Genomic DNA, 12,395 nt, shown 5'->3' on the forward strand with positions numbered 1-12,395 from the left:
GCTGCCCGGCAGCCGCCATGTTTGTTGAGGGCGGCTTATTGTCGTCCATTGTTGTTAAGGGCGGCCGGGCCGGCGTGCGGGCTGAGGGTCGCGCCGCTTCATCCGCACCTCAGCCCCTGGGCGGCCATGTCGGTTGAGGGCAGCGCTAGGGCTGGGGCCGGGGGGGCAGGCCGGCGGTGGGGCGGGTGGGAGCTGAGCTGAGCTGAGCTGAGGTGGGCGTGTGGGCAGCGGGCTGCCTGCAGGCGCCTCAGGACGGGCACGGGAGACAGAGGCAGCCCACACAGCGTGGTTCCCGGTCCCCTCAGCACTGGGACAAGCTTTATTGCCCTTTTCTCGAGGGCCCTGGCCGGCCAAGCTCCCGCTTTCCCCGCTGCCTCTGCGCTGACCAAACCCCTGGACAGAGATTGTGGAGCTGCTGGGCCGGGATTTCAGGAAGGGGAACGATCCCTGTCATGGCAGCCCCGGGCAAGACCTGGTGTGGCCCGGGCACCGCAGGAAGATGAGACAGCCCAGGCCGTGTCTTCAAGGAACCGATTCCGTGCCTCCTGCCATGGTGCAGACCTAGCAAGAGACTACAGGAACACCCAGGCCCGAAGGAAAGGAAGCAGATTGCCGGGAGGACCAGCTGTCTCCTTCATTTTAGGTTAAGGAGATAGCAAGACATAGATGAGGGTGGCCACGATCAAGCCAATGCTGAAGACCATGAAGACATGCGGCACGGTGCTGGAGGAGGCAGGGCAGGCCCTGGCCCTGGCTCGCAGGGGCCTGAGCATGCGCTGTCGCTGGGTGAGGATGGCCGCCCTGGCACCTTCCCACTCGCCCGGGCCCCGCAGGCGGTACTGGTATGGCGTGCAGGGCCCGAAGGCCACCTCCAGCGCCAGCTTGGGGTCGGTGAGGAAGAGGGCGAGCAGGTTGGGCTTGACCCCCACCTGGCAGGCGAGCTCGTCCATGTAAGGGATGTAATCCACCTGGATGGTGTGCCGCTGGCTCTTCACGTACCTGCGGGCAGGGAGGGCAGGTGGGTTTGGTGTGTGGGCATAAGGGTAATGGTGGCAGGGACGATGCCTGCGCAGGGTCCTTACCGCTTGGCCATTTTCTCCTTGGTTTGTGTGATGTCAGCCAGCATATCGGCGGATGGCGGTAGGTCCTGCAGCCCTAGGGAAGAGGAGGCTGTAGCTGGAGGGAAGGCTGTGCTGCTTCTGTGACGTGGCTGCTTCTGCAGTCCAGCCTGGCCTCTGCTTGCACATGGAAGCTTTTGGGGCTTTGAGGACATGCCACCACATCAGGAGCAAACTGGGAGGCACAGGCAAAGATAGTGGTGGCAGGAAAGGAAAGGGAGAAGGTGATTTGCTAGGAATGGCACCTGTTAGTGGCCCCTGCAAGAGCAGATGAGTGTGATGCTCACTGCAAAATGCAGTGCTGGGTTTTGTCCTCAGGAAGAAACAAAAGGAGGGTAAAAAGGTGAGCAGAAGGAGTTGGCATGTAAGGAGATGCCACCAGCTGAACAACTCTGTCATGCTGTAGCTGGAGGAGCCCAGCTGCATCCCCCCCAAACTGTCTTGCTTACCCTTGAAGACGCGGGTGGCCCAGCGACACTGGAGCTCCGAGATGGGCATGATGGCACCCAGGGGCTGGATGAGGCCAATGAAAGCCAGCGTCGGCTTCTCCAGGTCCGGCGGGAACATGAATTTGTAGAGGGGGATCTGGTTCTCCACCACCTTCACGCAACCCTCGAGGAAGGGGAAGGAGAAGCTGTACCCCGTGGCAAAGACCACGGCATCAATGTCTTCCCTGGTGTCATCCTCAAAGATGGCAGATGTCTCCGTGAACTCCTTGATGTTTGGCTTCACCTGCACCCTGCCCGAAATGATGCGGTTGGGCAGGTCGTCATTGATGGTCGGGTGCTGGTCAAAGATCCTGGAAGGCACAGACACCTCGTGTGGGCTCAGGCAGCGGGATGGCCAGGTACCTGGGGTGCTGCTCAGGTGCTCACCGGTGCTGGGGCTGCAGGCCATAGAGTGCGTGGTCAAAGTGGGCATTCATCTTCCTCTCCAGATAAAAACTGCTGACGTTTTGAGGCACCAGGCTGCGGAGGAGCTGCACAAAGCGGCTGAGGTAGGAGAAGTCGAAGGGGTACCCACCATCTGCCACCCGGTGCAGCACCCAGGTCCCGCGCTTGGTGCTGAGGAAGACCTGGGAGGAAGGAGAGGAGAGGCAGTGGTGTTGCAGCATCCTTGGGACCCGGCTGGGCCCCCGCCGTGCTCCTTGGACAGCAGGGATGCCAGCACAGCTGCTGGGACCACAACAGCCACCCCCACTGAGAGGGGATAGGGTGCTTGTGGCCGGGTGCTGGAGGGAGAGGAGCCCACAGGGGGTGGCACGGTGGTTTTTAGTGCCCTCCGGGATTTAAATAATAAGTACCCCAGCCCTGGCAGCTCTCCTAGCACACCTGCTTGGCTGTGTGGCTGAGCTCCACCGCGATGTCAATGCCTGAATTCCCGGTGCCAACCACGACTACCCTCTTGCCTGAAAAGGACTGTGGGCTCTTGTAGTCCCGGCTGTGCAGGTACCAGCCCTCAAACTTATCCAGGCCTGGAAGAGAGAGGGAAGCCATGCCATACTGGGATGTGAGGCTGGGGGGGCTGTCCCCCTGCTCAGACTGGTGGTGTGTTTTGGGAGCAGGTTGGGACCAACAGGAGCGACACAGCCCTGGGATGGTGCCCAGAGAGGCAGTGGCATCTCTAGCCTGGGAGATGCCCAGTGTGGCCCTGAGCATCCTGCTCTGGCTTTGGGGCTGGCCTGGCTTGGAGCAGGGCTTGGACTGGAGACCTCCATGCTCCCGTCCCCAAATCCTCCTGCAGTTCCCCCAGTGTCAGGCATTGGAGGCAGAGGAGCAGCTGGGGTCTGTGCCATCCTGCCAGACCCTGGTGACAGTGTGCTCCAGCCTGTTCCCCAGTCAGAGGGTCTCCACAGCTGAAAGCCCTCCAGGCATTTTTGCCTGGCACCCAGAGGAGAAGGCCACCACCAGCACTGAGCTCTCAAGCCTGGCCGGGGAGCTGGAAAGCCCAGCTGGTGCGTGGCCAGCCACACGGGGAGCCTGTCTGCGGTGGGGGAGGTGAGCTGGCAGCAGAACAGGGCGCTTTGGTCAGGTGCATGGCAAGAGGCACTGAGGACAGGCCACCGAGATGGATGGGATGGCAGCAGGCTCATGCAATCCCACCTGGTGCATTAACCTGTGGAGGCATTTTTGTCAGCAGCCAGAGTGGGGTGGGGGCTGAGCTGGAAAGGAGGGTGGTCCCAGGAGTGTGAGGGATCGGGTGAGCGGCCCGCGGGGCGGTACCTGGGAAGGTGTTCAGCGGGAGATGTGCCTCCGTGTGGTGCCCGGTGCACACCAGCACAGCGTCGAAGACGGCCGCCTCCTGCTTCCCATCACGCTCCGTCACCACGTCCCACTGGCCCGTGGTGGCGAAGTCGGGGCGCTTGGACACCCGGCACACGCTGGTCTGGGGGCAGGGGAGGCAGAGTCAGGCACCCCATGCCCCCTGGCCCCGCCGCCACTGCCCCCCGGAGCCCCCACCTCTCACCCTGAGGCGAATGTGGCGGAGCAGGTCGAAGTGCCGGGCGTACATGCGGAAGTATTCCATGATCTTGGAGTTGTGCATGTAGTTGGGGAAGTTGTCAGGGATGGGGAAGTCACTGAAGCACATCATCTCCTTGGAGGTGTTGATGATGACGGAGCGGTAGATGCTGGCACGGCCCTCCTCGGGGTGCTCCTGCGGGAGCGGGACACAGCTTGGCGCCGGCCGGGGACCCCAGGGCTGCCAGCCTGCCCTGCCAGGCACCTCACCATGCTTGTAGGTGCAGGATTAAGCCACAGGTGGTCATAGCACCTGTCTGCACCCAGCGTCCTCCCCCGGGTGCAACCGCCCACCCCACAAAACAGGGAAAGAGAAAGCTCTGAGTTGGCGGGGGCCATGCAGTGGTGACAGCAAGTTGTGGGAGGTCTTGTGCCTCGGTTCCCCCACTCTCCCTGCGGCCCCCATGAGGCAGAGCATTCCCAAAGCTGTCCGCGCTGTCATTGCCCCGGTGACCACATTGGGTCTCTCCGGTTCCTGAGCCACAGGTGCTGCCAGCTGAGCGGGCGCTCCTGCCCCTGGGGTCTCTGCCTGGCTCTGCTCCACCGTGGGTGGAACCAGCGAACTGTAACCCAACCACCCTGATTCCCAGGCTGGTGTGGCACCCTGTGCGTCCCCCCCAGGCTCTCCCAGGCAGGTATCAGGCTGCTCTTTTTGTGGGTGGGTCCCCAGGGGAAAAATCAGCAGCTTTGTTATAGGTGGGGCAGAAAAGAGCGCGGGGGCTTCCCCCGAGGCAGGGAGAGCCAAGGCACAGGGGAGGCAGTGCTTGGTGCCTGTGGGCAAACGGCTCAGGGGCAGGGAGAGGAGCAACTGGGACTTCCAGGGAAGGGCTGGGTAAGACGGGGACTGGGACAGACAGCAGGGTCAGATGGGAAAGCGAGCTCTGGGGTAAGGTCCTTAGGGAGGGTCTGTCCTGCTGCTGGGGGGAAGGAGGCAGGGCCGGTGTGGCTGGTACACCAGCTGGCACCAGGGGGACCTCCCCCTACCAGAGCATTTTTTCTTTTCCGTGGCCTTTCTTGGAAGCCTGCCTGCGCACCCACGCAGAGCAAGGGAGCGGTGCTTCACTAGCTGCCAGCGATCCATCCCAGTCCCACCCGTGCTGCTGCCACGGGGCAGGCTGGCAGGGCACGGGGCTTACCTCGAAGCGCCAGAGCCCCCCGATGTCCCAGCTCCTCTCGAAGCAGGTGGGGACCAGCCCCTCATCCAGGCAGCATTTCAGGGCGCACAGGCCAGAGGCACCAGCACCGATGATGGCTACTCTCCGGGCAGCCATGTCCCACGGTGTGGTTGTGGCAGGGGTGCTGGGGAAGCCTCAGCCAGGGACAAAACGCGCTCAGGAGGGTGTGGAGCCTGGCAGGTCACACCAGTGCTGCTCAGTTGGGGATGGCTGTTCCTGTGCTCCCCATGGAGGACTGAGGTCAGCTGGTGTGTCACAGGAGGTGTGTTTCTTCCAGACATGATCTACAGGTTCCCCTTGCTGCCGTGCCACACCTCCTGCCCGCGCCCACCCGCTGCAAGAGTTTTATTAGGTGCTGTAAGTGCTTAATGGTGCCGACGCTGCCCTGGGACTTCGTGGGTGTGGGGGGTGAGATGCGGCTGAGCTCCATATTTCAGCAGGTCATGGCATGGAAAACAAAACCAGGAGATGCTCGGAGCACTGGTAGCCAGCAGCTATGCCAGCCTCAGCATGTGGTGGTCGGGACCCCGTTGTCACCTCTCTGGGTCCCGAACCCACCCGGCCATCTTCTGGAGGGGCTGTGTGCTGGTGACGAGGGTGGCACTGAGCCATGCTGCTGTGACCCCTGTGACCTGCTCCGGCACTGCACACCCTGAGTGCAGCAGTTTTGCTGTGAATACATGTGTGTGCATGCATGCAACCCACGCTGCCACGGTTGTGACCTCAAACCTGCGCGCATCCCCCCTGGCGTGCAGGGGGTCACGGTGGTGTCAGGAACGGGACAGACGCCTGTCTCTGTTTAACACATTTATCCAGTTAGGAAGTCTGCTGTGCTATTTAGCTATTGTGTGAATGGGCCAGGGGTGGCACGGCTGGGTTAGAGGTGACAGAAAAGCCCAGTGTGTTACTGCTGGGTCAAAAGCTCTGGCTGAGAGGGACTGGATTTTACTCATGTGAGAGCATTTCCTCCTCTGGCCCTGGCAGCAGCTCCCCAGGGAGGTGCAGAGCAGGCACTGAGGCATTATTCCAGCAGCTGGGGAGACTCTGTGCATCCCAAGCTCATGGTGTGGCCACGGCGGGGACGTGCCAGGCAGAAGGAGGGCTCTTGCCATGGTTCCCAGGCTGTCATGGGACAGGGGGTGGCCAGCCAGGCCCCTCAGCACATTGCAGAGCCTCCCTTCCCGCGCTTGTAGGGCACCTACAAGTAAGCAAAAACAAAGGCAAGGACGGCCACAGCCCCGACCAGCTTGAAAATGAGGGGCACGGCAGGGGCGGAGGGGTGGTCTTCCACGTGCCGTGTCTGCAGGGGCTTGATGATGCGCTGTCGCTGGGTGAGGATGGCCGCCCTGGCACCTTCCCACTCGCCCGGGCCCCGCAGGCGGTACTGGTATGGCGTGCAGGGCCCGAAGGCCACCTCCAGCGCCAGCTTGGGGTCGGTGAGGAAGAGGGCGAGCAGGTTGGGCTTGACCCCCACCTGGCAGGCGAGCTCGTCCATGTAAGGGATGTAATCCACCTGGATGGTGTGCCGCTGGCTCTTCACGTACCTGCGGGCAGGGAGGGCAGGTGGGTGCTGGCAGCAGGGGCAGCAGTGCCCCACATGCCGGCAAGGTGGTACTGGGGGGACCGCCATCGGGAGGGAATCAGCGGGATGGGGGTAGTGCGGCTAGGCACACCCCTGCCGTTTGTCGGCATGGCCAAATGTGCTGGGACGTAGCCAGGGGACAGGATGGGTGCCTACATGCAGCTGTGCCCAAACCAGCTCCCTCCCTGTTCCCTGAGTAGGGTCTTACTCCTTCGCCATCGCTTCTCTCTTCTTCTTGATGTCAGCCTCCATGTCGTGCCGTGGGGGAAGCTTGTTCAGCCCTAGGGAGGATAAGCCACAGCATGGGGGTGCTGCACCCCGCTGGCAACAATGGCCACTGTGGTGCTGCTCTTGCTGGCACCACCGTGGCTGGCAGTCTGGCACCTGCGGCATGTCCAAGCTCCTTGGGATGGGAAGGAGTAGCCCATGGGGCTCAGGGTACAGATGTCCCTGTGCTGCTCAGGCAAAAGCCCAGCTCACCACCACAGCTGCAGGACAGCTGTGCCGTTCCCCATGGCCAGATGGCACAGCTGGCTGCTGCCTCCCAGGCATGTCTGTGCACCATTTGCGCCGGCACCAGGGGTGCAAGCCCAGGCTGCAGCCACAGGGGAGGTTTGCCTTGCTTACCCTTGAAGACGCGGGTGGCCCAGCGACACTGGAGCTCCGAGATGGGCATGATGGCACCCAGGGGCTGGATGAGGCCAATGAAAGCCAGCGTCGGCTTCTCCAGGTCCGGCGGGAACATGAATTTGTAGAGGGGGATCTGGTTCTCCACCACCTTCACGCAACCCTCGAGGAAGGGGAAGGAGAAGCTGTACCCCGTGGCAAAGACCACGGCATCAATGTCTTCCCTGGTGCCATCCTCAAAGATGGCAGATGTCTCCGTGAACTCCTGAACGTTGGGCTTCACCTGCACCCTGCCCGAAATGATGCGGTTGGGCAGGTCGTCATTGATGGTCGGGTGCTGGTTAAAGATCCTGGAAGGTACAAGGAGCCATGAGGGCACTGGGGTAGTGTGTCTCTGCTCCACGTCCTGCTCCAGCCCCTGCTCCCTGCTCTGGGTATGCTCAGCCCCAGGGATGCTCATTCCCAGTGGGGCTGGTCCCCCAGGGACGCTGGGCAGCTGCCACTGCACTGGTGACACTGTGGGTCCCTGGAAGGAGCAGTGGTGGCTCCCTTGAGCATTGTCTGGGCACAACACAGCTATTGACTCCATTTCCAGGGCTGGTGCCTTGGCCCCAGCCTGAGCACAGCGAGCATGGCCAAGTGGGACTGGACATGGTGGGAGGCGGAGAGCCCCTCCTGGGCAGGGGGAGCATTTGCTGGCACCTGTGCTTTGGCTTCAGGCCATAGTGCGAGTGGTCAAATCTGGCGTTCAGCTGGTTCTCGGCAAGGTGGCACACTATGGACGGGCTCAGCAGCTTCTTCAGGAATGCCTTCATGCGGGTGGTGAAGATGACATCGATGGGGTAGCCCTGATCTCCAACGCGGTTGAGGATCCATGCCCCCCGGCGGGTGCTGAGGAAGACCTGGGCAAGGAAGTATGCATTGCTCCTGAAGGCTGTGATGGTCCTGGGGGGCTGCCCTTAGGGGGGTACGTGTCCTTGCCCCAGGATCACTCCTCTTTGTGCTGCCCAAGTGCTGAGTGAAGACCCGGACGGCAATGAGCTGGCGGTCAGCACCCAGCAGGGAGAGGTAGGGAAGAGCCGCAGGGGCAGTGCCAGCCCGGGGCTTGGGGATGGAAATCAGGGTATCCATACGGGATCAAGTCTTGACTTCCACTGTTGCCTGGTGGCTGGGATTGGTGGGTGCCAGCACTGCCAAAACCAGCAAGTGCCAGGTCGGAGCAGTGGCTGTGCCAGAGCCTGTGTCCTGGTGTCCTTGTGGAGCCAGCAGTGTCCCATGGGGGGCTGTCCTGCCCCCCAGGACCCCACTCTTGCTGCTCACCTGCTTGGCCGTGTGGCTGACCTCCACGGCCAGGTCCGACCCTGAATTCCCGATCCCGATGACAATGACCCTCTTGTCAGTGAAAGCCCAAGCGTCCTTGTAGTCTCGGCTGTGGAGGTAGAAGCCCTTGAACTTCTCGATTCCTGTGGGCAGGGAGGAGGGATGCTTGGCTTCTTGCCGCTGAGCTGGAGGGTCACCTCCTCAAAATCTGAAATGGGGATGCTCCCTGGCCCCACCAGACCCCTTCTGGGGAGCGTGGGACTGCTCCTGGAGCCAAAGCAAGGTAGGGAAATGCTGGGGCTAGGAGGAGGAGCAGCAGGAAGAACAGAGACCGCCACAACTGGGCTTGCTGGGGTCTCTCCTTGGCCAGCCCGCGGGGCGGTACCTGGGAAGGTGTTCAGCGGGAGATGTGCCTCCGTGTGGTGCCCGGTGCACACCAGCACAGCGTCGAAGACGGCCGCCTCCTGCTTCCCATCACGCTCCGTCACCACGTCCCACTGGCCCGTGGTGGCGAAGTCGGGGCGCTTGGACACCCGGCACACGCTGGTCTGGGGGCAGGGGAGGCAGAGTCAGGCACCCCGTGCCCCCTGGCCCCGCCGCCACTGCCCCCCGGAGCCCCCACCTCTCACCCTGAAGTGAATGTGGCGGAGCAGGTCGAAGTGCCGGGCGTACATGCGGAAGTATTCCATGATCTTGGAGTTGTGCATGTAGTTGGGGAAGTCGTCGGGGATGGGGAAGTCACTGAAGCACATCATCTCCTTGGAGGTGTTGATGATGACGGAGCGGTAGATGCTGGCACGGCCCTCCTCGGGGTGCTCCTGTGGGAGCGGGACACGGCTCAGGGCTGGCCAGGGCTGACGTGGCGGCCCTTTGTGTGAAGCCCCTACCCTCAACCTCGCCCCCAGGACCCTGCCGTGGCTGGCTGTGTGCAACACTACCAGCTGCCACTGGTCTCCAGCTGCTGTGGTGCTGCCCCCCAGCAGGACACGTGGCCAGCAGGGCTTACCTCAAACCTCCAGAGCCCCCCGATGTCCCCTGTCCTCTCGAAGCAGACGGGTTCCAGCCCCTCTTGCAGGCAGGCTTTGATGGCGCACAGCCCGCTGCTGCCCCCTCCAATGATGGCCACTCTCTTCGCCATGCTGCCCTCCGCCACGGGGTCTTTGCCTGGGGACAGTGCCGGAGAGTGGGGGTGAGGGGTGCAGCCATGCAAAATTTTGGCCCTGTGCACCAAAGAGGTCCCAAGCTGAGAGGTAGCCCCCCAAAAATTTGTCCGGGGCAGCTGTGAAGCAACTGCTGTCCCCCTCCCCGGCAGGGACCTGGCCAGTGCTGGGGTTTTGCACCACCACGGTATTGCCCCTGAATGCCATGAGGGGAAATGCTACCGAGTGCCAGGGAGCCTCCAAATCTCTCACCCACGCTACGTCCCCGTGGTGGAGGAGTGCCAGAGTGCCCCGTTCTGCCGCGGGGACCGACGGCTCCCTCCAGGGTGGGCAACAGCCCCTCCACCTGCCCTTTGCCCTCTCCCTTCCCCGGGGAGATGCCTGTTGTGCGACCCCAGCACCCACAGCATGCCAGTGACCCACAGGGACCGGGGACTGCAACCGACCTGCTGCCCAGGGAAGGCCAGCGGCAAGCACGGAGCCACAGGAGAGCCCCTGCCGGGTTGTCCCAACCCGTGACGCCCGACGGTGGCTTGGCTTTATGGTGCGCAGTGGCCGTGAGCAGGGCCTCCCCCTCCGTCACGCCTCCCACGGGGCCGGGGAGAGGAAGGCTGTACCTGGCTGGCTCCCAGCTGCCTGCTTGGCTCTTCCGGCAGCGGCTCTTGCTACAGCCTGGGATGGTGGTGTAAGGAGCCACCGCAGGCGCCTTGCTGGGAGCCCCCGTGCTGGGACACCGTAGGGACACGGGGCTGCAGGAGAGGCAGAGACGCAGCTGGCCCTTGTGGCATGGACACTGCGTAAGCAAACACTGCCCTGAGTGTTAACCTTTGGAATTATCAGGATTAGCCCAACCCTGTTTATGCCGATACCCGGGGCACACGCAGCACCGGCTGCTCTGGTGGCACCCAGCACCACGTCACCCCCACCCCCCCCGTGGCCCTGGGCTGGGCACATGAGCATAGCATCCCCACGGCCGGCTCCTGGGCCAGCAGGACCCGGGTGTGAGAAGCACCATGCTGCTGGGGTGTCAGTGGTGCTGGGGTGGTGGGACTGGTTAGGAAAAGGCTCTCCCGGGCAGCTGGAGGCACGGAGCAGGCGGCTGGGGAGCCCACCGCTGGCTTCTGGCACATCGGTGGCTGCACAGCCCCTGGGGGCTGCAGGAGAAATTTGCTCTCCTGTGTCTGGGGAGCTTCACCCCAGAGCTGAGCAGGGCGCAGGGCTGCAGAGGGGCCAAGCTCTGCAGCTGAAACCATTTTAACATTCCAAGACTCGTAATATGTTTGCGGTAAGTATAATAAAGCTCCTCCTGTCCCTCAGTGTTGGCTAGGGCTGATCTCTGCCGGGGGCAGAGGTGTCGAGCTGTCAGCCCCCACGCTGTGCCTGCCTGCTGAAAAGCACTGAAAGCATCTCTTACCGGGCAAGGGGATTGGCACGGGGATGGCGAGGGGGCAGCACTGGCAGTGCCACCCTCCCTGCTCCGCTCTCAGCTGGCTTCTGGCTCTTTTCTAAGTTCGGCAGGGACTGTCCAGGGGCAACAGGTACAGGAGACTTTACCCCAGCCCTCAACCCAACCACTGTGGTATGAAACCTCTGCGCAGGTTGTCTTCAAATTTGCCCTTCTCCCTTGGCAGCTACGAGAGGCTGCGCAGCCCTGGACTTTGTCCCCACTGTGCTTGGGCTCATGGCCCGACCAAACCGTTGCCATCAGCCACAGGGAACCACGGGAGTGCACCAGGGTCAAGCCATGGCATTTCAGTCAAGGATGGCTTGTTGCTGTCCATGGGGAAGCCACAGCCCCCCGCATCTGGCAAGCACCGGGGATGTGCGGTGTGGTGGGCAGGGCATGTGGACACATCTGTTCAGGGCTTCCACAGCAGGCAGAGGTGCCTGTGCTGTGGGACAAGCTGAGCAGAAAGCACCAGTCTCCTCCTTCCTATCACCAGGCTGGCACCTCGGCCAGTGACGAGTGACAAGGAGCGATGGACACAAGCACAAAAGGAGATCAGAGGTCTTGCTGGCAGAGGCGGGCAGAGGCAGAGCTGAGGTGAGAGGGTGGCTGGGCAGCCTGTGAGCCAGCAGGGCCATGCACTGGTGATGGTGGGTGGCACCAAGCAGCTTGTGGAAGGTCCTGCAGGTGAGTCAGGAGCAACTTCTAGCACACGCGTATGCATGTGGGAAGAAGCCACAGATACACACAGTTGCTGCCCTACTCTTCCATGGCCTGCAGAGGAGGATCCCAACAGCTGCAAGAACCACTTGGATGAAAAGCACTGTGGTTTTGGGAAAAAGTAAAGCTAGGATGTTTTGTCACAGCCCAACAAGCCCAGATCATCCCAAACCCTGACCATGCCACAGCATGCCAGCTGCCCGTAATCGCACAGCCACCAGAGCTTGTCTCTGCCTTGGGGTGGGAGGGCTGGCCAGGTGCTGCTGTGTACCTGCTGGACTGGCCCAGCGGCTGCCAGGCACATGGTGCAACCCAGGGGATTTTTTTTCAGGCACTGGAGTACCAGCAGCCCCCAGGCTGCTCCTGCACCTTCACCCTTAAACACTGCCTGGTTTTAATACGACTTATCCCATGATTTCAAGGGCCTGAGTGCACTAATAGACCTTAATGGCCATGACAAGCCTCACCTGGGGCCAGTCACTCCCAGTCAGATGTCGAGAGTCACTAAGCTCAGTCCAGAGCCCTCACTCCATCTGGCTGTGGCCTCTGTTGATGTGGATTCTGTGCTTTTCTGGCTCAGTCTCAGCCCTGACTCATTACAGAGGCTCCACACGGTCCCCTCCCGCCAAGGACAAGCAGTCCTCCATGAGAAACTAGGCTGCCAGGACCAAGGGTGCCAGGGTAGGAAAGCCAGCCTGCCCGGAGCACAGGAGCTGCGGTGGTGGCT

The 12,395-nt window shown here is 62.2% G+C and overlaps 2 protein-coding genes across 5 annotated transcripts; both read right to left on the minus strand.

Moving 5' to 3' along the window:
* Positions 1-293: 293 nt before the first annotated feature.
* On the minus strand, positions 294-5,513 carry LOC119155586 (flavin-containing monooxygenase 5-like). Its single transcript, XM_037404405.1, has 8 exons — positions 4,774-5,513; positions 3,585-3,773; positions 3,341-3,503; positions 2,450-2,592; positions 1,994-2,193; positions 1,568-1,917; positions 1,083-1,155; positions 294-999 (listed from the first exon to the last, which is right to left on the minus strand). The coding sequence occupies exons 1-8, from the start codon at positions 4,906-4,908 to the stop codon at positions 645-647; spliced, it is 1,608 nt and encodes a 535-aa protein (XP_037260302.1). The 5' UTR covers positions 4,909-5,513; the 3' UTR covers positions 294-644.
* Positions 5,514-5,606: 93 nt separating this feature from the next.
* Positions 5,607-11,093, minus strand: LOC119155589 (flavin-containing monooxygenase 5-like). 4 transcript variants are annotated; one of them, XM_037404410.1, is made up of 10 exons: positions 10,916-11,093; positions 10,119-10,294; positions 9,348-9,505; positions 8,971-9,159; positions 8,727-8,889; positions 8,342-8,484; positions 7,724-7,923; positions 7,022-7,371; positions 6,603-6,675; positions 5,607-6,356 (listed from the first exon to the last, which is right to left on the minus strand). In XM_037404410.1, the coding sequence occupies exons 3-10, from the start codon at positions 9,477-9,479 to the stop codon at positions 6,011-6,013; spliced, it is 1,596 nt and encodes a 531-aa protein (XP_037260307.1). In that variant the 5' UTR covers positions 9,480-9,505; positions 10,119-10,294; positions 10,916-11,093; the 3' UTR covers positions 5,607-6,010. The 4 variants fall into 4 exon arrangements, with proteins under 4 accessions (XP_037260307.1, XP_037260309.1, XP_037260308.1 ...); XM_037404412.1 differs by having other exon boundaries at positions 10,119-10,250; positions 10,916-11,001; XM_037404411.1 differs by lacking the exon at positions 10,916-11,093 and having other exon boundaries at positions 5,607-6,010; positions 6,287-6,356; positions 10,119-10,224.
* Between the last annotated feature and the right edge of the window lie 1,302 nt (positions 11,094-12,395).

Source organism: Falco rusticolus, chromosome 11 (genome assembly GCF_015220075.1).
Source record: "Falco rusticolus isolate bFalRus1 chromosome 11, bFalRus1.pri, whole genome shotgun sequence".
NCBI lineage: Eukaryota > Metazoa > Chordata > Aves > Falconiformes > Falconidae > Falco > Falco rusticolus.